Source organism: Arachis hypogaea, chromosome 20, assembly GCF_003086295.3.
Source record: "Arachis hypogaea cultivar Tifrunner chromosome 20, arahy.Tifrunner.gnm2.J5K5, whole genome shotgun sequence".
Taxonomy (NCBI): Eukaryota; Viridiplantae; Streptophyta; class Magnoliopsida; order Fabales; family Fabaceae; genus Arachis; species Arachis hypogaea.
The window spans coordinates 125,405,934-125,433,681 of record NC_092055.1 but is presented as its reverse complement, the minus strand read 5'-3'; the positions used below and the strand labels follow the sequence as shown (position 1 = coordinate 125,433,681).

At 34.9% G+C, this 27,748-nt stretch overlaps 3 protein-coding genes across 23 annotated transcripts; all 3 read right to left on the bottom strand.

Annotated features, from left to right (window-relative positions):
* Window positions 1-3,755: 3,755 nt before the first annotated feature.
* On the bottom strand, window positions 3,756-4,654 carry LOC112784653 (peroxidase 47-like). Its single transcript, XM_025827944.2, has 2 exons — window positions 4,448-4,654; window positions 3,756-4,184 (listed from the first exon to the last, which is right to left on the bottom strand). The coding sequence occupies exons 1-2, from the start codon at window positions 4,539-4,541 to the stop codon at window positions 3,817-3,819; spliced, it is 462 nt and encodes a 153-aa protein (XP_025683729.1). The 5' UTR covers window positions 4,542-4,654; the 3' UTR covers window positions 3,756-3,816.
* Window positions 4,655-7,088: 2,434 nt separating this feature from the next.
* On the bottom strand, window positions 7,089-14,296 carry LOC112784655 (uncharacterized). Of its 5 annotated transcripts, none has more exons than XM_072229980.1 (10): window positions 13,619-14,296; window positions 13,492-13,554; window positions 12,819-12,917; window positions 12,598-12,712; window positions 10,232-10,273; window positions 9,828-9,935; window positions 9,110-9,185; window positions 8,839-8,997; window positions 7,577-7,767; window positions 7,089-7,490 (listed from the first exon to the last, which is right to left on the bottom strand). In XM_072229980.1, exons 1-3 carry the CDS (start codon window positions 13,865-13,867, stop codon window positions 12,909-12,911), a joined length of 321 nt encoding a protein of 106 aa, XP_072086081.1. In that variant the 5' UTR covers window positions 13,868-14,296; the 3' UTR covers window positions 7,089-7,490; window positions 7,577-7,767; window positions 8,839-8,997; window positions 9,110-9,185; window positions 9,828-9,935; window positions 10,232-10,273; window positions 12,598-12,712; window positions 12,819-12,908. The 5 variants fall into 5 exon arrangements, with proteins under 5 accessions (XP_072086081.1, XP_072086082.1, XP_072086078.1 ...); XM_072229981.1 differs by having other exon boundaries at window positions 7,577-7,719; XM_072229977.1 differs by lacking the exons at window positions 7,089-7,490; window positions 7,577-7,767 and having other exon boundaries at window positions 8,603-8,997; window positions 9,828-10,063.
* Window positions 14,297-21,179: 6,883 nt separating this feature from the next.
* Window positions 21,180-27,411, bottom strand: LOC112783385 (protease Do-like 9). 17 transcript variants are annotated; one of them, XM_072231441.1, is made up of 9 exons: window positions 26,873-27,409; window positions 26,433-26,587; window positions 26,289-26,339; window positions 26,085-26,189; window positions 25,003-25,087; window positions 24,789-24,892; window positions 24,627-24,665; window positions 23,837-23,999; window positions 21,180-23,495 (listed from the first exon to the last, which is right to left on the bottom strand). In XM_072231441.1, exons 5-8 carry the CDS (start codon window positions 25,040-25,042, stop codon window positions 23,946-23,948), a joined length of 237 nt encoding a protein of 78 aa, XP_072087542.1. In that variant the 5' UTR covers window positions 25,043-25,087; window positions 26,085-26,189; window positions 26,289-26,339; window positions 26,433-26,587; window positions 26,873-27,409; the 3' UTR covers window positions 21,180-23,495; window positions 23,837-23,945. The 17 variants fall into 16 exon arrangements, with proteins under 17 accessions (XP_072087544.1, XP_072087543.1, XP_072087542.1 ...); XM_072231443.1 differs by having other exon boundaries at window positions 24,998-25,087; XM_072231442.1 differs by having other exon boundaries at window positions 24,789-24,888; window positions 24,998-25,087.
* Window positions 27,412-27,748: the final 337 nt, after the last annotated feature.

Sequence of the window (27,748 nt, the reverse complement as noted above, 5' to 3'; positions counted from 1 at the left end):
CCCAACTTAAACTTTAATCTTATTTCTGTTGGTCAACTTGTTGATCTGGATTTTGATGTCACTTTTTCTATCTCTGGTTGTCGTGTACAGGATCGTCGGACGGGACAAGTCATCAAGACTAGACGTAAGGTTGGAAGGTTGTTTGAAGTTGAGAATCTTCATATTCCTCATGTACCGAATCTCTGTGCTGCTTCTTCTCCATCTACCCTTCACTTATGGCATTAACGTCTTGCCCACAGCTCCTTAGAAAAATTGCGTCATCTTGTGTCTCAAAGTGTTTTGGGTCAGGTTCCTAATGAATCTTTTGATTGCATTTCTTATCAAACTGCCAAACAACCTGCTTTATCTTTTCACAATAGTTTCTCTCTTGCTTGCTCTCCTTTTGATCTAATTCACTCTGATGTTTGGGGTCCCGCTCCTACCGCTTCTATGGAAGGAGCTCGATACTTTGTTGTCTTCATTGATGATTATTCACGCTTTACTTGGGTTTATTTGATGGCCAATCGCCATGAGTTACCTCAGATTTATATTAACTTTGCCACTATGATTAAAACTCAGTTTTCCAAGGTCATTAAGGTTTTTCGCCGTGATAATGCTATGGAATACCGTGATTCCAAACTCTTAACCTTTCTTGCAGAACAGGGTACCTTGTCTGAGTTTTCTTGCCCTGGTACGTCTCAACAAAATGGCCGAGCTGAACGCAAACACCGTCACATTCTTGACTCTGTTCGTGCAATGCTTCTTTCTTCTTCGTGTCCTGAGCGTACTTGGGTGAAGCTGTTCTTACTATTGTTCACGTTATCAATAGACTTCCTTCTTCTGTTCTTGGTAATGTTACTCCCTTTGAGCGTCTTTATCGTACCTCCCCAGATTATAGTTCTCTTCGAGTTTTTGGTTGTGTCTGTTTTGTTCTTCTTCAGCCTCATGAACATAGCAAACATGAACCTCGGGCTCGTATGTGTTGTTTCCTTGGTTATGGCACTGAACACAAGGGTTATCGTTGTTGGGATCCTCTCTCTAAACGTATTTGTATATCTTGTCATGTTGTCTTCTGGGAGCATCATATGTTTTCTCGTTTCTCCTCCTTTGAGTTTATTCCTCCTACTTAGTCACCTTTTTTCTCTAACCCCAATGTTGATCTTTTTTCTAGTGATGATTCTAAAGGTTCTGTCTCGATTCACCCTCCACAGCCTCCTGTTCTTCCGCCTTCTCCATCTCCCGATGATTCTGAACCGGACGACGCTCTTACTACTACCGTCATGCCTCCTCCTTCCACTCGCTGTTCCAGGGTGAGAAATCCACCTCCTCATCTTATTGATTATCATTGTTTTTCTACTATTCTTCATCAACATAAACCTAAGTCATTCAAAGAAGCCTCTACAAATCCAAATTGGCAACAAGCAATGTAGGAAGAAATACAGGCACTTGAAAAAGCACACACTTGGAACTTGGTTGATTCTCCTTCTAATCAGGAAGTTGTGGGAACCAGATGGTATACAAGATCAAGACTCGCTCTGATAGTTCTATTTACCGTCATAAGGCACGATTGGTTGCTCAGGGTTGCACGCAAGAGTATGGTATTGACTATTAAGAGACTTTTGCTCCTGTTGCTCGTCTCACATCTGTTCGAGCTCTTCTTGCCATTGCTGCGGTCAAAAAATGGTCTCTCAGTCAGATGGATGTGAAGAATACATTTCTTAATGGAGATTTGAAACAGAAGGTCTATATGAAACACCCTCCAGGTTATCCTTGTCCTTCTGGCAAAGTTTGTCTCCTTCGCAAGGCACTCTATGGGCTTAAGCAAGCTCCTCGTGAATGGTTTGACAAGTTCAACACTACCATATGCAGTCTTGGTTTCACTTGCAGTCCTCATGAGAATGCTCTCTTTATTCATAAAAGTGAACATGGAGTTATTCTTCTACTTCTGTATGTTGATGACATGATCATTACTGGAGCCGATGCTGATGGTATCTCTGATCTCAAGGTGTCCCTTCAGCATATTTTTGAGATGAAAGATCTTGGTTCTCTCAGCTATTTTCTTGGTCTAGAAGTCATATCCACCGATGATGGCATCTATATCTCTCAGGCTAAATATGCTTCAGATCTTCTTGCTCGAGCCGAAATTACAAATAGTCGCACTAAGTCTACTCTTGAGCCTAATGTTCGATTTACTCCTATGGATGGCACTGTTTTGGATAATCCTACTCTCTATCGACAGCTAGTTGGAGGACTCGTCTACTTAACTGTCACCCGACCAGACATCGCCTATCTAGTTCATGTACTTAGCCAGTTCTTGTCAGCTCCTCGTACTAGTCACTATGCGGAAGTTCTTTGCATTCTTCGCTACATCAAAGGCACTCTATTTCATGGCCTTTATTTTTCTGCCCATTCCTCTTTGTCCCTTCAGGAATACTCTGATGCTGATTGGGCTAGTGATCCTACTGATCGTCGTTCTACTACTGGTTACTGTTTGTTTCTTGGCAACGCTCTCATTTCTTGGTGTTCTAAGAAGCAAACGTTCACTGCTCGATCAAGCACAGAAGCTAAGTACCGTGCCCTCGCTGACACCACTGCTGAGGTTATCTCGATTCGTTGGCTTCTCGAAGATTTGGGTGCTCCTTAGTCGTCCCCTACTGATGTTTTTTGTGACAATCGCATTGCTATTCAGATTGCACATAATAATGTCTTTCATGAACGCACTAAACACATTGAGATTGATTGTCACTTTGTTCGGAACGTATCCTTATTGATGCTGTTCGTCTCATTGTTGTTGGAACACTGGATCAGACTGCTGATATCTTCACGAAAGCTTATCACCCGACTCGTTTCTGGACTTTGTTATCCAAACTCAAGATGGTATCCTTAGCTCCCACTTGAGTTTGAGTGGGGATGTTAGAGAATCATTAGAGAATCATTAGAATCATTTTAGATCAGTTAGTATCGTTTATATTTATATAGTATATTTGTATATTAATTGTAAGATTCTATGGTTTTATTACTTTGATTCTTCTGGCACCTATATATACCATTGTACATTGTACTTTTGAGTAGACTGAACAATACACAAAAACATTTTCTTTAGTTTAGTCTCTTGTTTCTAACAGGCGGATTCGTCAGTCATATTGGTTTTGCCGGCAGCGTCGCAGCGGAACTAGTAGCTATTCACCATGGCCAAAGACTTCCCGGAATTCGCAGACATTGTGGAAGAAATTCATCAGTTCATGCTTCTTGAGTGGGATGTCACTATCTACCATGCCATGAGAGAAGCAAATTCGTGTGCTGATTTTCTGGCAAAGATTAGCTCTTCTTCAAGTTCTGCGTTTTCTCTTCTGAATTAGCCTCTGCCGAAACTCACTCACCTTCTTCTTGCCGCCTCCAAGGGTGTTCTTTATTCTAGAGCTTACTTATATGAGGTTATAAAAATTATTGAACTTTTTTTTTTCATTATTCCTTAAATTATGCATAGTTGATGTACTCTTTTTCTTCTATTGGATTTTTTTCCAAGCTCCAGGGGTTTGGTCCATAGGGGTTTTTAAAGGAGGCATAACCTGCATAGGCCGAGTATCCATATAGTCGATACCAATCTTGGTGGAACAATTACTATTCAAAAGTATGTATCATATTCAATTTATTGGTACAATTACTATTCAAAAGTATGTATCATATTCAATTTCAATGAAGTTACAAAATTTCTGAAGAAATTATTGAATTCTATAATTATCAGTACTAATGTAATATTTATCAAACCATAGACATATAAATACATAGATCATATATTAATTTTAAATAAGGCATAGATAGATGCTCCAATTCAGTTTATTTTGCGGCAGTTATCTCTAACTTGACCCTTGTAACTTCTTTGATATCAAGCAAGCTCATTTTGGCTTGTTGGAAATCCAAGAAGAACAAGGCTTGGTTCTGTGCATAAGAGTTGACAAAGTTCCTAGTTCTTGGACTAGTGAACAATGTTTGATCAGATGTGAGAACCCCATTGCTGGAAACCAAAGCGTCGAAGTACAAGTTGTCGAAATCATTCCTTGTTTCATCGAAGGGATGCTCAGCATTGTTACCATCACTGCATGTTCTGGACAGTGTCTTTGCAAATTCTGAGTTCAAATTTGAATCCACTTTTGTTAGCCTATTCTTAAAAGAAGAACACCTAGCTACTCCTATTGTATGATCCCCTGAAAATTCAAAACCACAGCACATTATTAAAAATGTTTCCTTGTTGCATAATCTCTATGAACTATTCTATTTGAAAATTATATGCATTTATAGTTTAATATATAGATATTTTGTAACAGGAGGAATGACACGGTGAAAGCTAGTAATTATGAATTTAGAAGCCTTTGTCAAAAAGTTTCACTTAATTATGATATTCATTATTCGTCAACAAGCATGTATATATAGAAATAGAAGCATAGGGACATATATGTATATTAATTACCAGAGAGAGCCACCATCTCTTGTGCTGAAAAGCCATGTTGGCCAAACATCTTGATGAGATGAGAAGCATTGAAGTTGGGAGATGACAGATTCATGGTATCCTCAATTTTGGACCTTGTTCCATCTTTTCTTCCCTTTGGTATGTCCGCCTGCTCATTGCGCCATGCATAATATATATTTCTAATAGAAAGTTTTGGTAGAAAGAATATTTTATTTCTCAAATGTTTGTTACAAATAACTCACACACTAATTTTCACCTCCTATTTATAGCTATCCACCTCTTTAATAGATGGTTAGGATTAAATTTAATTAACGTTCCAAATTAATCATTTAGAACTTTCATTACAAATATCTATCCTAGTATCCTACCACAACTTTTTAAATACTTCTAGATTATTCCATACTACTCTTCATACTTCTAAATATATCAAGACTCTTTTATAATACTCTATGACCTTCTAGAGTCTTCTAGAACTTTTTAAGGTATTTTGGAAACTTCTAGGAGATTTGCATTCTCAAACAATCTAAAAAATTATACAAACACCGTTAAATCTAACATTCTAAAATTTACCGTGACATAGTGCATCAATCCAATTGCACAGACATGACACAAAAATAATAAAAAAATATTAAATATATCATATATGTTAATTAAAATTATAAGGCATAGAATTAGTATTCAATTAACTTAAATAATGAAAAACTATTAAGTATTAACTAATACATATAAATATATATAATATATAATAATTAATTTTTAGAATACAAAATAATTTTTTACAATAGCATCACTCTAATTTTAGAACTGGTTCAGTCTGTGATAGTTTCTTAGGTTGTATTTGTTTATAAGCATAACACTGAGATACGGACACAAAGTCACAAAATCGTGTTTGATAAATGAGACATGGACAGAGACATTGTGTCCATAGACACTGAATTAATGTATTTTGTGTCTATCCTGACAAGAAGAATATCGAGACACTAACAAAGAACACGACTTATTTTTTTATTTTTCTTTTATTATTCTTATTAATTTTTCATAATTATAATTTTATTATTATTATATTTTTCTTCTCAATTTTTTTGAATAAAAAAATGAGAATAAATTATATTTTCATAATTTGTTCTGATTTATCACCAAACAGAATATAAAAACACAAAATTTATATATTCTCAGTGTCTTTTCTTATCTTACTCTCAAAAATAAACGTAGTTCTAGTGTTCATGTCCTTCATGCACACCTTACCATTTTTTCTCTAAAATCGTTAACATTAAGCGCACCGTTACATTATGTCATTTTCCTTAATAAATTACATTCTCGTAGCATCTAATGCATTCGTTTCTCTTTCAGAACCAGTTCAATCCCAATCTATTTTAATTTGGCTTTGAATTTTCTATTACGTTTGGCCACAATGCATAGATTCTGAAATATATGCTTGGGCTAATTGTTTTGTTCTTCAAAAACTGCATCTTCCAGTTTACATATTTTTTGGCTTTTGAATTTATCCATTCAATTATATTCTTGTTATCTAACACCAGCTTCAAATCATTAATTTTGACATGTACAACATTTACCAATCAATTTACATTATATCTCCATTAATTTTTTTTGTACCATTTTTTTCGTCATGCAAACTACTTTACCTTTTTAGACTACTTATTTTCATTGGCATGATCCTTTTAACATCTAATAGTGCAAAATATTTAAATCAAGACATGAAACAACGTGCTATTTCATTAAAACCATCTATAATAATTATTGTAGGGAGCCGAAAATAAAAAATGTAGAGGAAAAAAAGTAAAATAAAGAGAGAAACTTATTTTGTATGCCATCAAAAATACTAAATAATGAAAAGAAAAAGAAATCAAAATTGAGTAACAATAGTTAACAATAATAAAAAAAATTATTTTAAACTTATATCAATTGTAAAATTTCAATGGTCATACTGTCTTCTAAAACTCCTTTTTTCATCTATAGGAATCACTGCATACTTGAAATTCACTGGTGATTCCTCAGTTGAGCAAAGCATAAAACCAACCATTGCACTAACATGAAAAATTAAAATAAAATAAAACAGTTATTATAAGATAAAGATATATTACTCGAAATTAATCCTTTTTTTTATACAATTCAAAATATATTTAATCCCAAATTATCAAAATTATACTCAAACTCAACTACATCCATAATTTAAATTTATCTAAAAATTCGGGTGCTAAGCAATTTCAAATATTTTAGCAATGAATTAAATAATAATAAAAAAATTTGAAAATAAAAAAATAAATAAAAATAAGGGTGATGGGTTAAAAGATTCTATAATAGTTTTCTAAAAGAAGAAAAAGAAAAAGGTTAAAACCAATAATAATATACAGTACTATCTAAATTATAATAAATCTAGAAAAAATAAAAGAAATAAAAATATCAAATTTAGAAAATAAATGAATGAATGCCTAGATCATATGTATTTACTAATGGTTGTAGCAACCAAAGACATGTAACACGGTAAGCTAAATTGAGAACAAATTAAAAAAAATCATATGCTATATATAGTAAAGCAGATTTAGAACAGATAAAAAGTAATAAAGCAGATTCAAGAGTAACAAAAAATATAGGGTTAAATATTTTTTTCGTCCCTAAGATCTTGACTCAAAATCAAAATCGTCTCCGACCTTTTTTCGTTATTAAAATCATCCTCAACATTACAAAACGTTATAAAATCATCCTTTTGTAATGAACAATATTTTTGGAAAATTTTATCCTTAAACAAAAATTAAAAAAAAAACATGTAACCAAACGCAGATCCCTCTTCTCTTCCTTTCTCATTCACAACAACAATCCTTCGTCTTCTTCTTCTCATAACAACCCTTCTTCTCATATCTTCTTTCTTCTTCCTTTTTCATCATCTTCTTCTTCTTCTCATTCACAACAACAATAAATAGTTTAGGAACATATGTGACCTTCATATTGAACAACTCGTGGTGGAATCCCAGGAAAGGAATCTTCACCCACCTCCCATCTCACGGTAACCTTGATTTTGTACCATCTGCATGATAGAAATAAGAATTAAAGGTCAAATTCATCATAAACATGAATAAATAAATAATGAAGCTTCAAGAAATTGGAGCTTACCCTTGTTAAAAAAGGTCAAGATTATGAAACCTATGAATGTAAACAACAACTTCATGAACAGCATCTAACACAGGGAGCTGGCTTGGCCTTTCAGATCCAGGTTGCTGCTCAACATTGCCCAACCTCTTTGTTGACAAATTCTTCTGATTCAGACCCACAAACCATCTCAGTCTCCGAAACATATGTAGTCACTAGCAACAGTAACAGATAAAATAATGAGCTCAATTACAAGACCGATGATCATTCATCTGTTATCCTTCTAACCTTTCAATTGAACTAGATCAAAACCCCGCTACTACAACAGAACCCAAAAAAGGATCCAACTTTCTCTCACCCACCTCGATTTCAACCCAATCCACACCCATTTGAGCTACCCATCAATCTGAATAATGTCAAAACTTTATGTGCTAGTTGAAGGTTACTACAAGAAAAACACCCATTCAGGTACACTTGAAAAGTGTAGCCAAAAGTGAAAAAAAATGATGCCTTAGGCTACGGCTACGCTTTTTGGGCTACGGCTACGCTTTTTGGGGTGATTCCTATTCGCCCGTTGCCTATTCTCAAAGGCTACGCTTTTCTGCACCAAGGGCTACGCTTTTGGCGTTTGGGAATAGGCTACGCTTTTCAAGTGATGCTGTCCAGGACCAAAGGCTACGCTTTTCAGCTTTCATTCTTCCAGAATAGGCTACGCTTTTCAACGCTACTACATCACTTGTAAAGCGTAACCACATTGTATACCATAGCTACTTTTTATAAGCGTAGCCCTAGGTCCCTCTTTTTTTTTCTGTATAACCATAGCTACTCTATATTAGTGTAGCCTTAGGTCTCTCATTATTTTTTTTATTTTTTTTAATTTTCTATATATATATATATATATATATATATATATATATATATATATATATATATATATAATATTCTAATAATTTTTTTATACAACATAATATTTAATAATATTATTACATATATAATTTTACATTTTTAATTAAATGAGTTAAATATTATAAAATAAAATTAAACAAATAATTATACTAAATAATTTTTTTAAATAATAAAAATTATCCTTACACAATTCAAAGACATAATCTTAAGAAGCAATTAACAATCAAAATATAACTTAAGATAATTTAAGTCACATGAAACTTGTATCACATATCAATTAAAATGCAAAGTTTGCACTCTATATCCAAAAAGAATTTAACAAACAAAAAATCGTTAATCTTCTAATCTTGGCATAATGACTAAAAAATGTTTTGAAGCACCTTCAAATTCTTCTCAAACACATCTTTTTCATGCTGATCTTCATCACCATCAAGAAAACTCCTGGCCTTAACAATTGTATCAGTGTTCGTTCCCTTGTTCATTCTCTTGTTCATTCCCAGCAAGAACTAATTTCCAAGCAGTTACTGCCCTGCTTACAGCTGCAAATTATCATAATTCAAAAAGAGAAGCATGTAAGGATTTTGCATACTGATTCACCACCATACGCAATCAATACAAGATTATGTTGAAGGAAATGACCGGGCTACTTACAAATATTCTTTTGACCAGTCTCGCGACACATGAAGAAAACAAAATTATAGAACCAAATGAATTCTGAAAAGTATCCCTGGCAAGAGCAACAAATAAAGCACATGTTCCAATTGCAAGTATCAGATTAAAGATGAAAAATACAAGAAAACAAACTTGTTGCTTTTTTATTATTCTCATTAAAGATGAATGCTAAATTCACAAAATCATGCCAATCAGTTTAATTTCTAGTGCAAAAGGGAAAAACGGCGTTGTTTCAAAGAGTAAAGTGAGAATCATCAACCTAAATTGTAAAATTAAAAATGAATTGAGACAGATATATCAATTTTGCACCAATATCCCAAATGCAAAAGGAAAAACCATAAAATAAATAAAATTGTGCTCTTTCCACTGTTATTTAATCATGTCACTCAATCAAACACAACACAACAAAACAAAACAAAACAAAATTTTGGGGGTACCAATAATGGTAGGAAAAACCATGGAAGCTGGAAAATAACAAAACTAAGGGTAAATCAAATAAATAAAGAAAGAAAAGAAAAGAACATTGCTCACAAAAGCTAAACAAAATTGAGGTTGTATTATTGAAAAGATATACGTATAGTTAACTAGTCTAGCCATTTAAAAAATAAATAAAAAACAATCTTTTAAATAAAAGCTAAGAATCCCAATTCTAGAGTCCTAGATTGCATTGAAGCCATGTGAAAAATTGGTCAATTACCTTGATAAAGGACATCATCATCAGCATCATCATCTACTTGAAAGTTATCAGTTTTGCACTTGATATTGAACCACTTATTGACCAATGTCTTGGGCCATGAAAGCTTCACTAAATAAAGGAGAGTAAGCAATGGCTATGGCAAAATGCAATTGCCAATGAAGCTTGGAAGCACAAATGTCATTTATTTTAAATCGAGCATTGCTTTTCTTGGAAGCACAAATGCCATTTAACAAATCCTGTTAGTCACATTGATCACTTCAATTTCATAATTCAACACATACAAATTAAGAATACGCACTATAACAAATAACAAGTATTGTAGTAGGAAGTAGTCAAATGCAACATATTTCAAGTCTTAATTTAGCACTAATTAAAAAGAATGCAATGTTGGATGAGAAACGAACCACGTGTCTGTGTTGCTCGAACCTTTCACGGAGGTTAGCTACCTGAAAAAGATGATAAGAACAAGAAAAATGGTTAAATAATTAAAGTTAGGGACCCAAAGTAAAAAAAAAAATTAATCAGAAGGGTGAAAGACCCGGTAATATCAATGTATATCAATTTAGCTTAGCTTGTGAAGGTGGGAAGTGTGAGAACTCATCATCAAACAGAAAATTATTGAACAAAAAGGAAATGTCAAGAATAATACATAAAATCATAATTAGTTTTCTATTTCAAAATTCAAAACAAAACTGAATACAATGCTATAAGGGAATCACAAATACAGGGAGAATTTTACACATGTATCAGCACACTGGATTAGTGATGGCAACATCAGGAACATAAGCTAGCACCAAGATGATAGGGTATGATGAAGGGTCTTGCGAGAAAGCAGAGGAAAAAAGATAAACAAATAAACGGGTAATAGACAAAGATAAACAAATGCACAAATCCAGGCACAAATTCAAAAGTGCAAAAAAACAAGAATTCTAGCAAAGAGAAGTGCACAAAACTAGAATTACAACAACCAGAATTGCCCAAATAATTTTCAGCCATAACAACACAACTTCAAGTGTTAAAGTGTCAATAAAGCCAACAACATATGATTTTCAGCCATAGCAATTAACTTAACCATATGCAAATATAAGAGGCATAACATATTATACATATACCTAATATATTATACATATAAAAAAAAGGGGACAAAAGAAATCCTAATATATTATTATTTATTTTAAATAAGAATCCTAAAGTGTACTTTGGTTTTGGTTTTGCAACTGCGTTCTAAGAATTTAATTTTATATGATTTTTTAAAAATCGGCTACTGATTTAGTACACTTCAGAAAAACAGCAAGCAGTAACCAATTTAGAAAAATTATATAAAATTCATCTATGGTTGGATTCTCCTAAAGTTTGGTGTGATTGAACTAGACTTACCCATCTTTCACCCAGTTTAAGTCCCAGAGTATTTTCACTTCTCTAGAAAAAGTTATGCCTCTCGAAATATGGTTTTGTTTTAAGGAAAGGGTGCTGTCGCAGCAGTGAACAGCCCTGCTTCCAGAAGACACAACTTTCTCTATAAAATTCAAATTGTCCTGAAATTTGGACATAAAATATTAGACATCCTAATATTTCATTCATCTTTAGTTTCACCTCCAAAGAGTTTCAGAGTATTGAGATATGTAGTTTTGAAGTTGCTGTTCCAGAATTCGTACAGCATTGTTTCTGCAGAAAATGACCATTTTCTAAAAATCATATCTCCCAAACCACACATCGGAAAATTCTGAAATTTTAGAAAAATAATCTAGACATCTTAAGGTTTCATAGAAAAATTATTTCACTCATTTTTAGTGGCTAGATTGCTCCCAGTTTTGTTCACAAATTGCTGCCCCAAACTGCATAATTCTGCAACATGTAACCTCGGGTTTTGAGAGGTCAAAAATTGATTCCTAGCTTTTCACTCACTCTAACCTTCCATTCTAACTTTCTTTATCTATTGTAACTTGTTGAAAAGATTAAATCAGCTCCAAGTGTTCAGGATTAATAAATCACCATTTTTTGTCACTTTTTACATTTAAGCGTACTCATATGAAATCAACAATTTCTGCATTACTCAACGTAACATAGCAATCCAGCCACAAATCACTCAAACAATTCACATATATTATCATCAATTTACTGCATCATATATAACAAATAGACCAGCATCATCTCAAATAATCATTAGCATGTATCATCAATTAATTCAATCATGAAACTTGGCTTCTAGCCTTTCAACAAATTCTGCATTCTAACAAACTTAGATTTTACATGTATAAGCCTATTGCGCATTTCATCAAACAGCTCAAGTGCAAAATCACCCGAAGGAGCACACAATCAATAAGCTCATAAATCAAACCAGCAACATTATTAACAAAACGCGCAGGCTTCCTATCTCTATCTCAGCATGCATATTTCTTACCATAACAAAACAGATCATCCAACATTCAAAAACAAAAACAAGTCTTTATATAGATAAACAAAAATCAATACATTCAAATAAAGCATCAATACCTTTATATAGATATTTTACCTCTCGAAAGTTATAAGCTGATATAGTTAGGTGAGTGCAGTAATTAACTACCACTTTTCAACAAAAAATCAGCAACTTCAGCTAATTACTTTCCACTAAGATTTCTAGGAACGTAGAACTATATATAATAAGAAAACATCACATCAAATTAATTAAGATTAAGAAGAGAACTAGATGAAATTAGTGTTGTTGGTTGGGTTAGTTGCAGCCTGATTTTTATATTGGAAATTAATCATGATGAATTGAAAAAAAACATACCTTAGCTGCTCTTGTTCTTGCCCTTGCCCACCTTGACACAGCAGATTCTTGTTTCTCCACATCAAAGAATGAAACTGAACTCCTTTTAAGAGTAGCAAAATCCAATGTCTTCCACCTTCATCATTCAAAAACATTTAATTATTTACATGTATAAGATAGAAATTTAATCAAACATCTAGGGCGCACCAATAAAAAAAGGCATGTTTTCATGAAAAACTAACCATAGTTCCTCCACTACCACAGCACAATCTGCCAAGTTTCTTCTGGTACGGTAACTCTTATAAACCTTCTGCAGCTTGGTGGCAGCTGCATCAAGCTCGCTTTGGAGAAAAAGAAATTAACAAAAACACAAAAAATGCTTGACAATTAGTACTGTAGTAGTAATCGTAGGCAAGGAATCAAATTTTTGGATGCTTTGGTGGAATCAAATTAGTACTGTAGTAGTAATCGTAGGCAAAGAATTTATACAGCTGTTTTTATCCATATGTAATGTAATTGACTCAAAACTCGGCTAATAAAACTCTTATTTCCAGTGTGCTTCATCAAATAACAGTATTATACATTCTAGAACCAAGTTTTTTCCTTTTTCCCATTTGCTGTTATTTTTTTGACACATTTTAATTGGCTATTATCACTAAAATTCAAAGCATCTATGAAAAATAACCAAAAAAAGCATTTGAAAAGCATCAGAGAGGAATATAACTTGAAGCTAGAAATTGAAAGCAACCACTATATTAAGGAATGCGTATGAACCAAGACATAAATCAAAATATTTCAGTGTGAAACCTGTTCTTTTCACTAATTTTTCCTTAAGATGCTAAACTAATTGAAAACCTAAAATTCGAACCCAAAACCCCCAAAAATTCACAGAACCAATTGAAAATTGATACATACCTTCTCTATCTTAATTAGCCGTTGCAATTCATCATCACTATCAAAACCATACCCACTTTCGAACTGAAAAATGAGAGCGAGTTAGAGAATGAGCGAGAAATGGAGGATACAGAACAGAGAATTTTACCTGGTGACAGAGGATATGACGCTGGTGATGAGCGGCGACGGTGAAGAAGAGATGAGCGGCGACGGTGAAGAAGAGATGAGCGACAACGCAACAGCTTGGTGACAAAGCATGATGGCGGCGAGACATCCCTTCGAGCTCCTCGGCGGCAGCACAGCAGCCCAACGGTGGCAGAACGGCGATGGCAACAAGCCCTAGCAACGGCGATGGAGCTTCAGTGGCGACGGAGCACCCCCTTCTTCTCTCCTCCATCGCGTTTTCTCTTTTCCTCGAGCTCTCTCTCTCTCACTGGCGCTCGACAACGACGGCGGTGGAGCCTTAGCCGGCGTCGTCCTTTCCTTTCTTCCCTCACTATTCTTCTTCTTCCCGTTCTCCCTTTCAGATTTCTTCCCTCTTTCGTGTATGGGTGGAGTGAGGATGAGGGTGTATGTCGCGTGAGTGAGGGTGACTGGGTGAGGGCAAATTTTTGCTGAGTTTATTTGAGGGTGTGTTGTGTGCGAAAGGGTTGGCGAAGGTGAGGGTTATGTGTGAAGGTGAGAATGGCGAAAGGGTGTGCTTCTGGAGGGAAGAGGGTTTCCTATGCGCAAAGTGTCTCGTGGGTGTGTGTTCTTCTGGAGGAAATTGAAAGGGGAACAAAAAATTTACTAAGTGTTAGGGATTTGCCATACATACATTAGGCATAACTTTTAAAAAGCACCCAAAACATAATAAATAAGTTACTTTTTAAAAGCGTTCTCTTTGATACGAAAAGTGAACCCATAGATATCAACCTACGGCTACGCTTTATAAGTGATTTCTATAATACCTAAGGCTACGCTTTTTAAATGATGTCGCATTTGTGTATCCTTTTCTCTTATAAAAAGGCAACACGGAGAAAAGCGTAGCCTATTCTATGAATAGGCTACGCTTTTCAAATGTAGCTTAAAAAAAGTGTGGCTGAATGGGTATTTTTCTTGTCAACGTTGGAAAAATTAGGGACCAAGATTGAAAAGAACAAAAAATCATGCTACCCTTCATCTTCCACTTTCTCTGCTGCCATTGTTGTTTGCCTCAATTATCGAGTCACTGCAATTATATCTAGAAGGAGGCGCGATGTGGCAAGGAGGCAGAACGGAGGCGCAACACTAGAGGAGGCAGAACAGAGGAGCGGCGCTGCGAGAGAGGAAGAACGCAGGTCGGCGCCAAAGGAGAACGTCAGCAACGACGCCCTTTCTCGCCGGCGGCGCCTTCTTCTTCCTCTTCGTTCTCCACCCTTCCCTCCTCTGTGTTTGTGTTGTTGAAGGAAAAACAACAAATGACTGTAAATGATGGATGAAGGGCATTTTTGTCCAAAAATTAGAGAAAGGATGATTTTATAATGTTTTGTAACGTTGGGGATGATATTAATAACGAAAAAAGGTCGGGGACGATTTTGATTTTAACCCAAGACCTTAGAGATGAATAAAGTACTTAACCCCAAAATATACTATTAACAACAAAGAATTAATCTTTTAGGAAGAGAAAGATACTTTCATAAAGTAAAAATCGTTGGTCGGAATATAAAATGGGAAAGTACATATACAAATGATACCTGATGTAATAGAGTTATATATAAATTAGCCATCGAAATCAAACAGCAATAACCTCAACTGTGGCAGAATCATCTGCACCTTTCAAAAATTTGGAAAAAACTGAAACTAAAGAAAAGAAAAAAGGCTAAAAGCCTACTACTAATGCTAAAATTGTATTTAGATAAAACACTTTTAATCTTCAAGCTCAACAAAAATGAGTAACATGCTAAAAAGTATGTTTTAATTTCAACAACATTTTTAAATTTTTGCCAAAGTTGCATAGACATCATAGCATATATGTAAGAATCGACCTAATCGCTTTAGTAAAATAATAATTTTAAGTGCTCGGAGTAGATTCAAAATTTAGAAGTTTTAATTTGAAAATATAAAGGTGAAATTTGATTTCAATGAATTTTTCTGAGTTGAAAAATGTATCTTTTTCGAAAAGTTTTGTAAAAATGCGTACTGGCGATTAAGCCGGCAGTACCGGCTCTAGTCTGTCCAATACCGCGTATTTTGAAAAATAAGATTTTGAAAATTGATTTATTGTTTTGAAAGGACAAAAATAATTTAGAATCGAAAACCGGGCGCTAATCTTAAAGGTTTTGGCCCAAAGTGGGCCAAACGGACCTAAGACGCTAATGGGTTAGACCGGACCCAAGTTGGGCCCAAGCCCAACATATATATGCATCCTTTAATGAGATTTCAGGTTATTTTATCCTAATTAAGAGAGGGGAGGCGCTGATGAGAAGAGAGAAGAGAGGAGATGGGTTTTATTATTCACCTCCATCTTCTAGGAGCCATAACTTGAGCTACGGAACTCCCATTGACAAGCCGTTTGTGGCCACATGAAGCTCTTGTCAAACTCTTCGTTTCTATCTAAGAAAATCTGGTAAGAACTCAAAACTCACACCCCAATTTCTTCTCCTAACTTTCTGCATTTTTGGGGTTTGGTTTTGAGTAAGTTTTGTGGTTTTGGTTGTTTAGGTGATCTCTAGTAGCGGATAATTATTGAATTTTACCCCTAATCACCGTTGGATAAGGTAAGGAACCTCTATATCCTTGTGGTTTAGTGTAGTGTGAGCTTTAGTTGTTAATGCATGATTATGTTGTATGTATGAAGCTTGTTTTTGGAGTTGGTTGTGGCTTTGGTGGTTTGGAGCTTGATGGAAGCTTGTTGGAGCCAAGCTTTTGGTGTTTGCGCATATTGAGAATCGGCCAAGGTATGGTTTCGGTTTTCTTTATGTAATATGTAATATTTCTGGAAATTTAGGCTAGTGGACCATAAGATAGGATTGAATGATGTTGGTGTATGCCTAATTATTTATGAAATTATGTTGTATGATGAAGAAGATTATAGAAAATGTTGGAATGTATAATACATGTTTATGATGCTTGTTGAAGGATATTGATGATTATGATGTGTGATGATATATTATGATGATGATTGTGGGTTTTGAATCTTGTGGTTAGTGATGATATTGAATGGTGTTAATTTTGAGTTAATGTTGCATGAGGATTCATTATTGATGTTGATCTATGATTGATGGTGGATGACTATTATGATGATGATGATGGGTGGTAAGTGAAGTATTTATGTATGAGAAATTGTTGATGTGTAATGTTGTTGTGAAATGTTTGGGAGCTTAATAATTTGATGATGAATGTTGAGAATTATTATGGTTGTTGAGAGTTGTTGGTATTGTTGATGATAGATGATGAATCATGAAAATGTTATTGATGAATGTGGAGAATTAGGAGTGTTTATGATGATTTTAGATGTTAGAGAATAATGATTTTGATGGTGTGGAATAGTGTAAATGGGAGGTTATTAATGGTTAAGTTTGAGGAATAAGTGGTATGGACTTTTGTATTGTTTTGGTAGAAATTGGATTGTGAGTAGTTTGGTTTTGAAATAAGAGTTTTGGTGAAAGTAAGTTTTTAAAGTTTTTGATAAAAATGGGTTTTAGGCCAACTTTAGCGGATCATATCTTAAGCTACAGTTTTTGAAACAGAATGATTTTTATATCAAATTAAAGATAATTCAAAGAGCTTTAAAACGGTATAGATTTTATAGAAATATAAATTTTGTAGAGAAAGATATGATCGTTGAAAGTTTGGCTCAGAAATCTGAATTCTGTGAAGTTACAGAATTTGTGATGTCTGGTTTGTGTGCGCACGCACACTCCTGTGAGCTTTTAAAACTGCGCACACGCACAGCCTTGTGCGCATGCACACACAGGGGAAGGCTTGCTGATGAGAGTGCTAGCACGACCTGTACGCACATACAACCAACGAAGTTTTGCAACCTGTGCGCACGCACACGTTGGAAGGTGCACTCTGTTGAGGGCATTCGCATGCCTTGTGCAGATGAACAGAGTTAAAATTTTTACTACCTGTTCGTAAGCACACCTCTATGCATACGCACACATTTTGAAATTTTTCCTGGGCGTGCGCACGCACACCCTTGTGCGTACGCACATGCCCTGTTTTTCAACTAAAATCTTGTTTTTAACTGTTTCACCTTCCTAACAAGCTTGTAAACTTCTGTGACACCTATTTAAGACATTTTGGCTTGTTTTGGATGTTAACCATAGAGAAGGTCTTGGGTGAAATTATTTGGGTATTACTTTGAAAAGTTAGAGGACGGAAGTTTAGGTTTCTGGTGTACTGGGAATGAGTTTGGTTGAGAGAGAAGGAAGAGTAGTGAACTTGGTGATTATTGACAATGAATTGAGAAACTGATGAACTAACGAGTTTGGAATGGAATTAAGAACTGATGATGGTTATTATGAGCTTGATGGATGTTGGATATGGAAAGTGTGTCAGGCACTATATCCTTGAAATATTGATAATGATAATTGAAGGTAGAATGAGTATGAGTGGAAGTGTGCTATGAGGCGTGGCCTCTGAGATTGAATATGTGATTACGATATGCATTGTTCTCTGTCGTAGGGGCTGAGGCAGTCTCCCGCCTACGCTCGGATGTGAGGCTTGAAGTTGGGTTCTCACTCATATGTATCGCTCAAGAGGAAGGTGGTAGGGCACTATCCCTCGGAATGTCTCCCTCTAAAAGGAGAAGGTGATAGGGCACTCATCCCTCGGAATTTTTCCTCCTGAGCATGGGTTTCTCTCTGGTTGCAAGGAGGTAGGGCACTAACCCACGGAATCATGCGACATCCAGAGGAAGGTGGTAGGGCACTCTCCCTCGGAACGTTTCCCTCTAAAAGGAGAAGGTGGTAGGGCACTTATCCTTCAGAATTGTTCCTCCTGAGTATGCACAACAGAGAGACTAATCCGGGAGTTGTCGTCTGGATTTTCTGTCGGGTTTGGCACAATAACCAATATGTGATATCACAGCCAATAGGATAGACATTTATCTTATGCATCTTCTGTATGTTTGCTTGCTTTGATTACTTGAGCTTGCCTAATTGTATAGAATGCTTACTTGCTTCTTGAATTACATGTTATATATGAATACTATCTGTGTTTTACTTGCGTGCATTAATTGTGATTGTCTGGTGCTGAGGAGGTTAGGTAGGCGGTGGTGATGGGATCGCACGGAGGTTAGGTTGGCGAAGGTTGTGGGATACAGCGGTGTGACTAGTTTTAGTTAGAAATCCCCTAATTTTAGATAACCCTGTATATTGTTTATGGTCTTTATTTATTTATTTGTGTTAAGCTTGAATATCCGTATGCGATGTGAAGTTCTAGAATTGCCTTCGGCGTCCCGGAGCCTTACATCTTACATTATTGGGCATTGTTACCATATTGAGAACCTCCGGTTCTCATTCCATACTTTGTTGTTATTTTTCAGATACATGTCGTAATTCATCTCGGTGAAATTGTGGACATGGTGGCAGAGCGGAGTAGGGTTTCTTCCTGGTTTATTTCTGTTTTATTTTTGTTGTAGTACTTCCTCTCACCCTTTTTGTTTTAGATTTTATGGCCTTAGAGGCTTATTTGAGAGATAAGTTGTATAAGCTGTTTTTAACTCCAAAACTCTGTATTGTTATGTCTGTATACACTAGCCGGCTTAAACTCTGCGAGTTGAGGCTAGTTCCTTATGATTATTATACTCTTATATCTATATATATGTTCTATTCTCTTGCATCTACACCTTGTATCTTATGTGTTAGCTTCGTGTGAACGTTTCGCGTTTTTGTAATTTGCTTTACGGCTAGAGGTAAGGCTTAGGGTAATTAGGGGGTTACAATATACCAATTAATTTATTATATCATATATAGAAAATATAACACACTTTCATGTGTGCAGAATAGGAATGCAGTATTGAACGATGAAATAGATGAAAAAGGAATGGTAAATTATGCATGGGACGTGAATAAATTACTGTAACTATGTTAAATATTGCATTTTGACATTCATTTTCATGTAGCTCACTGGTCTCAAATTCTCATGGTTTTCGAATTTTATCGACTAACATTAGTTTTAAATATAAAATCAACAAAAGAAGCCATTTAGATGAAGAAAAAATTGGTAAAATTATGTGTTCAGACGAAATGAGTTACAGTCATTCTCCTATATTACATTACACATAGAGCATTTTGAAAGCGAGCCATCCCAAAAATATTCATTTTTAAATAAAGTTTAACATGGTAAACTAAATAGGCATGCAAATGAAGTACCTCATAACAGCAATGGATATGAAGTTTCTTTAAATTTCTACAGCCAATAGGTATACCACATATAGCACCATCCCCAAGGTTTGAGTAGTCTACCTGTTGAAGAGTTTGTAGGAACTTACATCCTTCTCCATCCTCAAGAAGACCAACATCAACAATTCTTTGACAGTAAAGTAATGCCAACTCAATTAGACATCTGCCAATAGAAAGCCGAGCTTAGCACCACAAATGAAAAATAAACAGAGAAATAAACACAGCAAGCAATGAAAAACTTGACCAAAGTAAATATAAAGAGGACAAACATGTGTCCCATGCTTCCTTATGTTGCCTATTTATTGAATGGTTAATTCATTCCTTATTTCACATACATACTGACAAGATCTTCCAATGGATTCTAGTCCCAAAGCTCGAATATTGTGACATCCATTGACTTTAAGATGTGTAAGTTCCTTGCATCCAGTAACAATTGCTCCTAAACCCTTGTGACTTAGGAAATCCCTTGTGACTTAGGAAATCACAGTTACTTAGTATTAAATTCCTTAACTTCTTGCATCCATTTTTAATGGCAAACAAACCCCCGAAATTAACCATTATTCAAAGATAGGAGATTACTAACTCTAGCAGGAAAAAAATGATAGAATTCTTGGTAGAATCCAAAATTTAACAATTGGAGACATGAGGAAAGATTGTGCAATTACGTGCAACACTCACTACAAGAAAAATCACTTTTAGTGGCCATTGATGTCAGGATTTTTGCCAGTAAAGAATGTCATAAAAACAGTCGCGTTGTAGATATAGTCTCTAAACCGACAGAAATCCCTTCGTACAAACGTTTTGGTTGTCACAAGTAACAAACCCCTTTAAAATTGATAACCGAGTATTTAAACCTCGGGTCGTCTTCTCAAGGAATTGCAGGGAGGTATGTTCTTATTATTGGTTATGAGTTTGTAAATTGGGGTTCTGGAGTTTGGGCAATGGGTACAGGTATATTTTCAAAGCAATAAAAATAAATAAATAACTGTAAAATAAACTCTTGGCGAGGTATGAGAACTGGAAGTCCTATCCTGGTTATCCTTATCAATTGTAATGAGAATTGGATTTTTCTCCCACTTTGTTAACCTCTAACTATGAAGGTAAGTTAAGTGAATGAATTAATTTTTATTCCTCAGGTCCTAGTCTTTCCTTGGAAAAGGCTAGAGTTATTGGAACTTGAATTAATGAAATGAAGAAATCCAATTTTCAATCAATAATGAGTTTGATAACTCAAGTGTCTCCAATGACTCAATCAAAGCCAAAAGGGAAAAAAGTCTACTTGAATGAAAATAATTTGGATAAACAAAGAGCATTAATAAATTAAAAAGAGCAATCATAAGTCTGAAATACCTCAAATTATATTAATAAAAGCAATCCAATCTAACATGAAAGATTTATGAATCAAATGGGCAACATAAGTAATTAACAAATAAAAGTATTAGAGTATCTAAAAGTAGAAGAGAAATATAAATTGAAGAACATTGAACCTGGGATTGAGAGTCACTCCTAAAACTAAGAGAAATCCTAAATCCTAATCCTAAGAGAGAGGAGAGAACCTCTCTCTCTAAAAACTACATCTACTCCTAAAATTGTGAATTGTGAAAGCTTGTTGATGAATGGATGCGTTCCCCCACTTTATAGCCTCTAATCTATATTTTCTGGGCCGCAAACTGGGTCAGAAACAGCCCAGAATTCGCTGGTTGCGAATTTAAACACGCTGATTTTCGTCACTGCGACGCGGCCGCGTGGGACACGCATTCGCGTCGCCTAGCGTCAGAGAAACTATGGCATATTATATATCAAATCGAAGCCCTGGACGTTAGCTTTCCAACGCAACTGGAACCGCGTCGTTTGGACCTCTGTAGCTAAAGTTATAGTCGTTTGAGTGCGAAGAGGTCAGGCTGGACAGCTTAGCAGTTTCTCCAACTTCTTGTATTCCTTCCACTTTTGCATGCTTTCTTTCCATCCTCTGAGCCATTCCTGCTTTGTAATCTCTGAAAACACTTAACACATATATCAAGGCATCTAATGGTGATAAGAGAGGATTAATATTAGCAATATAAAGGCCAAAGAAGCATATTTTCAATCAAAGCACATAATTAGGAAGGCAAATGTAAAACCATGCAAATAGTATGAATAAGTGGGTAAAGAGTTGATAAAATCCACTCAATTGAGCACAAGATAAACCATAAAATAGTGGTTTATCAGCCATTTATTTTGTTTTTAGCAGCAATGAAAATAGCCGTTAATACATTTACCGGCAATTAGACATTAGTCATCTTATGTTTTGTCGCTAAAAGGTTTTAGCGGTAATTATAACATTTGCCAGTAAAGACTTTTTTAATGGCAGCAAAAAATATATAACCTATTTTACCGACAATTTATATGGCCACTAAAAATAATTCTAAAATTGTAATATTATTCACTTTTACCGGCCATTACTATTGCCGCTAAAATCTTAAGATTTTTTTTAGTTATATTATACTCATTTTCTTAGAAGCCAAAAACTATCTTTTTTTATCAGAATCTCAATTTTTTTGCCAATTATGTATAACGAGAATAAGTGCATTGTTCATAATAATTTGAGTTCACAAGATTACAAGGTGCTAAAAGACTGGTGCAGTGGTACCCTCAATAGTCAATATTTCGAACATACACGTGCTACTTATCATTTTGTTTATGAAAACAATGAAAGGATATAGTAAACAAGAACCACAAATCTCAATATCTCATTCGTAGGTGATTATGAACGAAATCAATGAGACGTGTATATTTTCTTTAGATTTTTGTGATGGTCTTGACAAATGAAACAAAAAGAAACATACTGAAATGCTATTAGTCATTCCGTGGTAATATTACTGTGAATATGTTTCAAATAGGGGTGTCCGCGGATCGGATTGGATCGGATATGGCCAAAATTTCGATCCGATTCGCACTAAAATCATCGGATCGGATCGGATCCAATATCCGCAGTTTTTAAGGTTGGATCCGATCCGATCCGATCCGCAAACTTGCGGATCGGATCGGATCGGATATCGGATATATCCGCAAAACACAAAAATATTTTTAAAAGCTTATTTTTATTAAAAAAATATCAATAAAATTTATTTTTTCTATTCTTTTAAATATGTTTACTCTTAAAATAATATTAAACATACTTTTCTTGAATAATAAATTAAAATAATTTAACATATATGATAATTATTAGTTAAAATAAAACATAAAAAGAATATTTTACTTATTTATTTCTTTATTTTTGCGGATACGCGGATATGCGGATCGGATATGCGGATCGGATACGCGGATACCAACACAAAATCCGCAATCCGATCCGATTAGTGTGTGGATCCGATCCGATCCGATCCGAAAGCCTTGCGGATCGGATCCATATCCGCAATTTTCGGATCGGATTCGGATAAACACCGCGGATATGCGGATCGGATCCGATCCATGGACACCCCTAGTTTCAAAACTGGAGCAGGTTGCAAATTACAATACATAAAACTATTTGCATTCATAGTAATAAAACATTTTGTCCAAGGTACCAAGACTTTGTGCCTTGCTCTTGAGATTAGAAATACATTTCCTGTGGCCATGACCCTTTTTGTGTTGTTCCCATTCATGTAATCCTCTTAGCACCCTGTCTCCACAGGCCTGCCAAAAAGCAAGTACATCATCAAGAAGCAAATTTTTATGAACCACAAAAATTTGATATTGCAAGCAGCACTTGCTTGTGCTTCGCCCATCACTAGTTACATGTTTAACTTATACTGCAATACTTTTGGCATCCGAACATGGATTTTCTGGTAGCTTTATAGTTTATAACCAACTGTTTTCCCAAAAAGCTTTTCTGTAAGTAAATGTTTGAAATTTGTGGTGTACACCAAGAATACAAAAGCAACGTAGAACCAAAATATAAAAAGTAAGCAAACAATGCAGTTTTCAAGAAATTAAAATTAAAAATTGCTACCCGGATTCTAAAAAGCATAACAGACCTTGCATATGTATTGAGTCCAAAGGTCCCTTTGATTAATTTTCACTTGGTGTCATTTGACATGCCACAAGTGGATGACAAGCTTCCATTCTCACACAAGAAGGAACCAACTACCTTTGTAGCTGACTCAACCACTTCGTCAGTCCATACATCCTCTGATTTGCCTAAACAAAAAGTGACCTAATCAATATAAAATGTTATTTTATGGCAATATAAAATGTATGTTCCAACCAAATAGTGTTTGCAGTCTATTGAGCATCCTCTTCTGCAATGATCATAGCTGCTTTATTAATCTGAGGTTTCAAAATTCAATTTTCTTTTAATTCCAGTCATATCAATGTAGAAAGGCAAAGACAAATGTCACATACGAAACATTTGAAATTTGATCCATTATATCAATTTATCTTGAATGAACATTGTTTCTTGCCACAATATGCATTAAATTTAGATGGAACCAAGTACCAACAAGAAAGAAAAATCAACAGCAGCTTTTTGGAACTGCTAAAGCCTATTAAAACACAACCAAATCTTGATATTTTACAAACTTATGCCATGTGAAACAAATCAGAAAAAATCAAACTTTTATATAAGAATCCACTCAAGTATCATGGGGTAATTTTGAATTGCATGGAGTGGGATAAATCAGAAAAATGACCTTTGTTTCCTTACTAGGCCTATATATATATATTCCTGTCAAGAATGCTTATTTAAGTAAGTCACAAAAAAATAACAGACAAGAGTGTAAAAATATAACAGACAAATTTTGAGTCAATAATATTATCAGGAATTACGTCACTGTTGAAGCCAGTGATGCTTTTTGAGTCAGAAACCTGAAAGAAAATTAAGCAATAAGCATTAAGCATAATTTCTTGAAACTTGGATCTACATTGGAATTAACTTCCTTAAAGAAAAGACAAAATAAAAAACAAAGAAAGAAGGGTCTAGGCACATACCGAATTCAAAAGAACAACTACCAAGTTATCTTGATAGTACTCAAACAGATAATAGTGCACTATAGCTTCCCTTGTAGACAGTGGCCATGAAAGCTTCATCCTTTCTTCCAAAATTTAGAGCAATGTAAGAATGACATAAAGCATTTTCTCTTGTCTTCTTTTCTCTATTTTAGGAAAATTAAAAGAAAATGATTGCTGCAAGAACAAACCTTACTAGTGATATTTGTTTCCCAATCTGGATCTTCTGCAGACATTCCACCGCAGTAATTTTAAAGGTTGGAACAATAATATGAGGCCACCTGAGAAATAGAAATTGTGAATAGGATATCAGCTAAAAAGTATGACTCAGATTTTCATAGTGATTCATTACTTAGAATCAAAATAATTTCTGTGGTGTACAGAAACATCCAAGGGCCATTTTTCTGAAAATAGTGATACCTTATACAGAAATTCATGATTCTAAAGCACATATTGTACCATGATTCTTACCATTTGTTATAAAGAGGTGTCTTCCATGAAAGGCATAAACCAGTAACAAAGAAAAGAATTCATCAAAATCCACATGTTGAAATGGCCTTTGGTGTTAAAAATCACAATGCTAACAACTTTGGTTGTTCTTATGGAACTCACAAACATCAACAGGCCCATCTACATAGACTTCAGCTAACAATGAATGAAACAGAGTTCCACATGGTTGATCCAAATCTCTCATCCTTCATACCCAAAGACTAATAAAGACTCTCACACACTCTTGTTTTGACTTTCTTATTGCCACCTTTGTCTCCTTCTTAGCAGTCTTATATTTCTTAAACTTTCTACAATATAGAAACCACTCTTTAAAGCAAACTAACAACAAGGATTTAAATAGACAACTTTTGAAATTTAGTAGACCGAAACCAAAAATCTGAGTATTTTACAGGGACCAAAAACTTATTTAAGCCTATAATCATTTACAAACTAAAGTGTTGCAACATAAATATTACAAGGACTAAAGTGAGTACATTTAATCTTTTACAGGCTAAGTTTTTAAATGAAAATTTTCCTAGGACTAAAGTGTAGTTTTACTTTCAATTTAATTATATAAAAGATACAGAAAGAAAGAACTTCTAATTGATATGACAAATTAAATTTCACGTAAGAAACTAGAAAAATATATGCTTAAACGAAATACGTAAAGAATGGGTAAAGAGAAGAATGGGCAGCTTACTGATACACGAAAGTTAGATTAAATGTTAATTCAGAAAACTTTAGAAAGTCAAAAAAAGAATTCACACGACTGAGTCCATGAGAGAGAACCTGTTGGTATTCCAGATCAAACTTTAGAAACTCATCATCACAGTTCTCAACCATGGTGGCCAAGCTCTTCAGATTCTTCACAGGCTTACCATTGAAAGCAAGAACCTATATGAATCCAAAAAGAGAAGGGGTAAGCATTTCAAATCAACCATTGATTAAGATCTATAACAATTAATAATTTAATATCAATAAATGTTCTCTTACCTGAGTGTTAACTATCTCCTCATATCCAATATTGATGTCAGACACCAGAACCTATATAGTAAAGTTTAAGTAAGAGCAAATGTTAAACAGCAAATCCATTAAAAAAAAGAAAAAATTAAAATAAGGGATAGCATAGGCCAAGACCTGAGAAACAACAAGAAGTTGCTCATCAACAGATTGTGCCATAGCATATAGATATTTCTCTAGGAGCTTCACTGGAGCATCAAACTCATAATCTTGTAGTTAACTTTAAGAAAGCAGAAAATCCACATGTTTGGTTGCATTTCCTGAGATGAAAGCTGAAGAAGGACCAGCACATGTGAAATTATCTTTGACAAAGGAGCATGAGGCTTCAAAGTAAGCATAAACCTCATATTCTAAGTTTTAACTGCTATCTCTATACTTACTTAAATTTCTTACAATCTCATCAATCTCAAATGAACAAAGAGCTTTGAACTCTATTCTAAAAAATAATGAGTGTAACACAAATTGTAACTTTAATATCTTATTGCTTGTACAATGCAAATCTCACTATTAAGTATTAACTAGTGAAGCAAAATGCAAATCGGTAGGATATCAACAACCTGAACGAATAGCTCGAGATCTTTGCCAATGTGATTGCGATCGAAGTGGAAAACGTGAATGTGGCTGCAGCATCGAAGAAGACGGCGTAGAAGCTAGAGGCTCTGTTATCGAGCGAAATCTTGCGGTGCGTGAGGGTGTAGTCTTCGATGGACTCGTTGGAGGAAATGGAAGGCAACACGTAAAGCACAATCGTGACGAGTACCAAAGGAACCGCCACCATCATCAGCGCTCGGCGGAGCTGGTAAGTCTTGTAGGAGGACGACTCGTGCGGCAACCGCAACAGCATTCTTCCGAATCTGAGTTCTGGCAGCTCCACGGAGGAGGACGATGGCGAGGTGGCAGTATGGCCGTCGAGGAGCTCGGTGGAGGATGGTGACCGGTGGCGGATCTTTCCATTGCAGGAAACGGCGGCGATGAGAAGAGTTCGGCGAGGAGGGATGGTAATGGTGGCTGGGTTTAGGGTTGGGTTTCAGAGAGTGAGAGAAAGGGGATGGGGTGGGTCTTGTTCTATTTTCTATTTGTCAATTATCTTAATTATAAATTTTTATGAAAAATATTTTGATAAAAAAATATCAACCATAGTACTATGGCCATTGAGACCATCTCTAGTAGGGAACTCATCTCAATCCCTATTTATACCCCACTTGTCATAAAAAGTAACTCCACATCAGCTTTTGCGTTATAAACAGTAAATAGGAACTCAAAGTATCTTTCTCTTCTCCATTAGGAAGAACTAACTTTAGTCCCTATTATGGTCCCACTTAATTAATTAATTAAAATTAATATAGTTACTATTTTTTTACAATAATATTATTAAAATTTATAAATTTAAAAATAATTTACCATTAAAAAATATTAATATTAAAAAATTAATA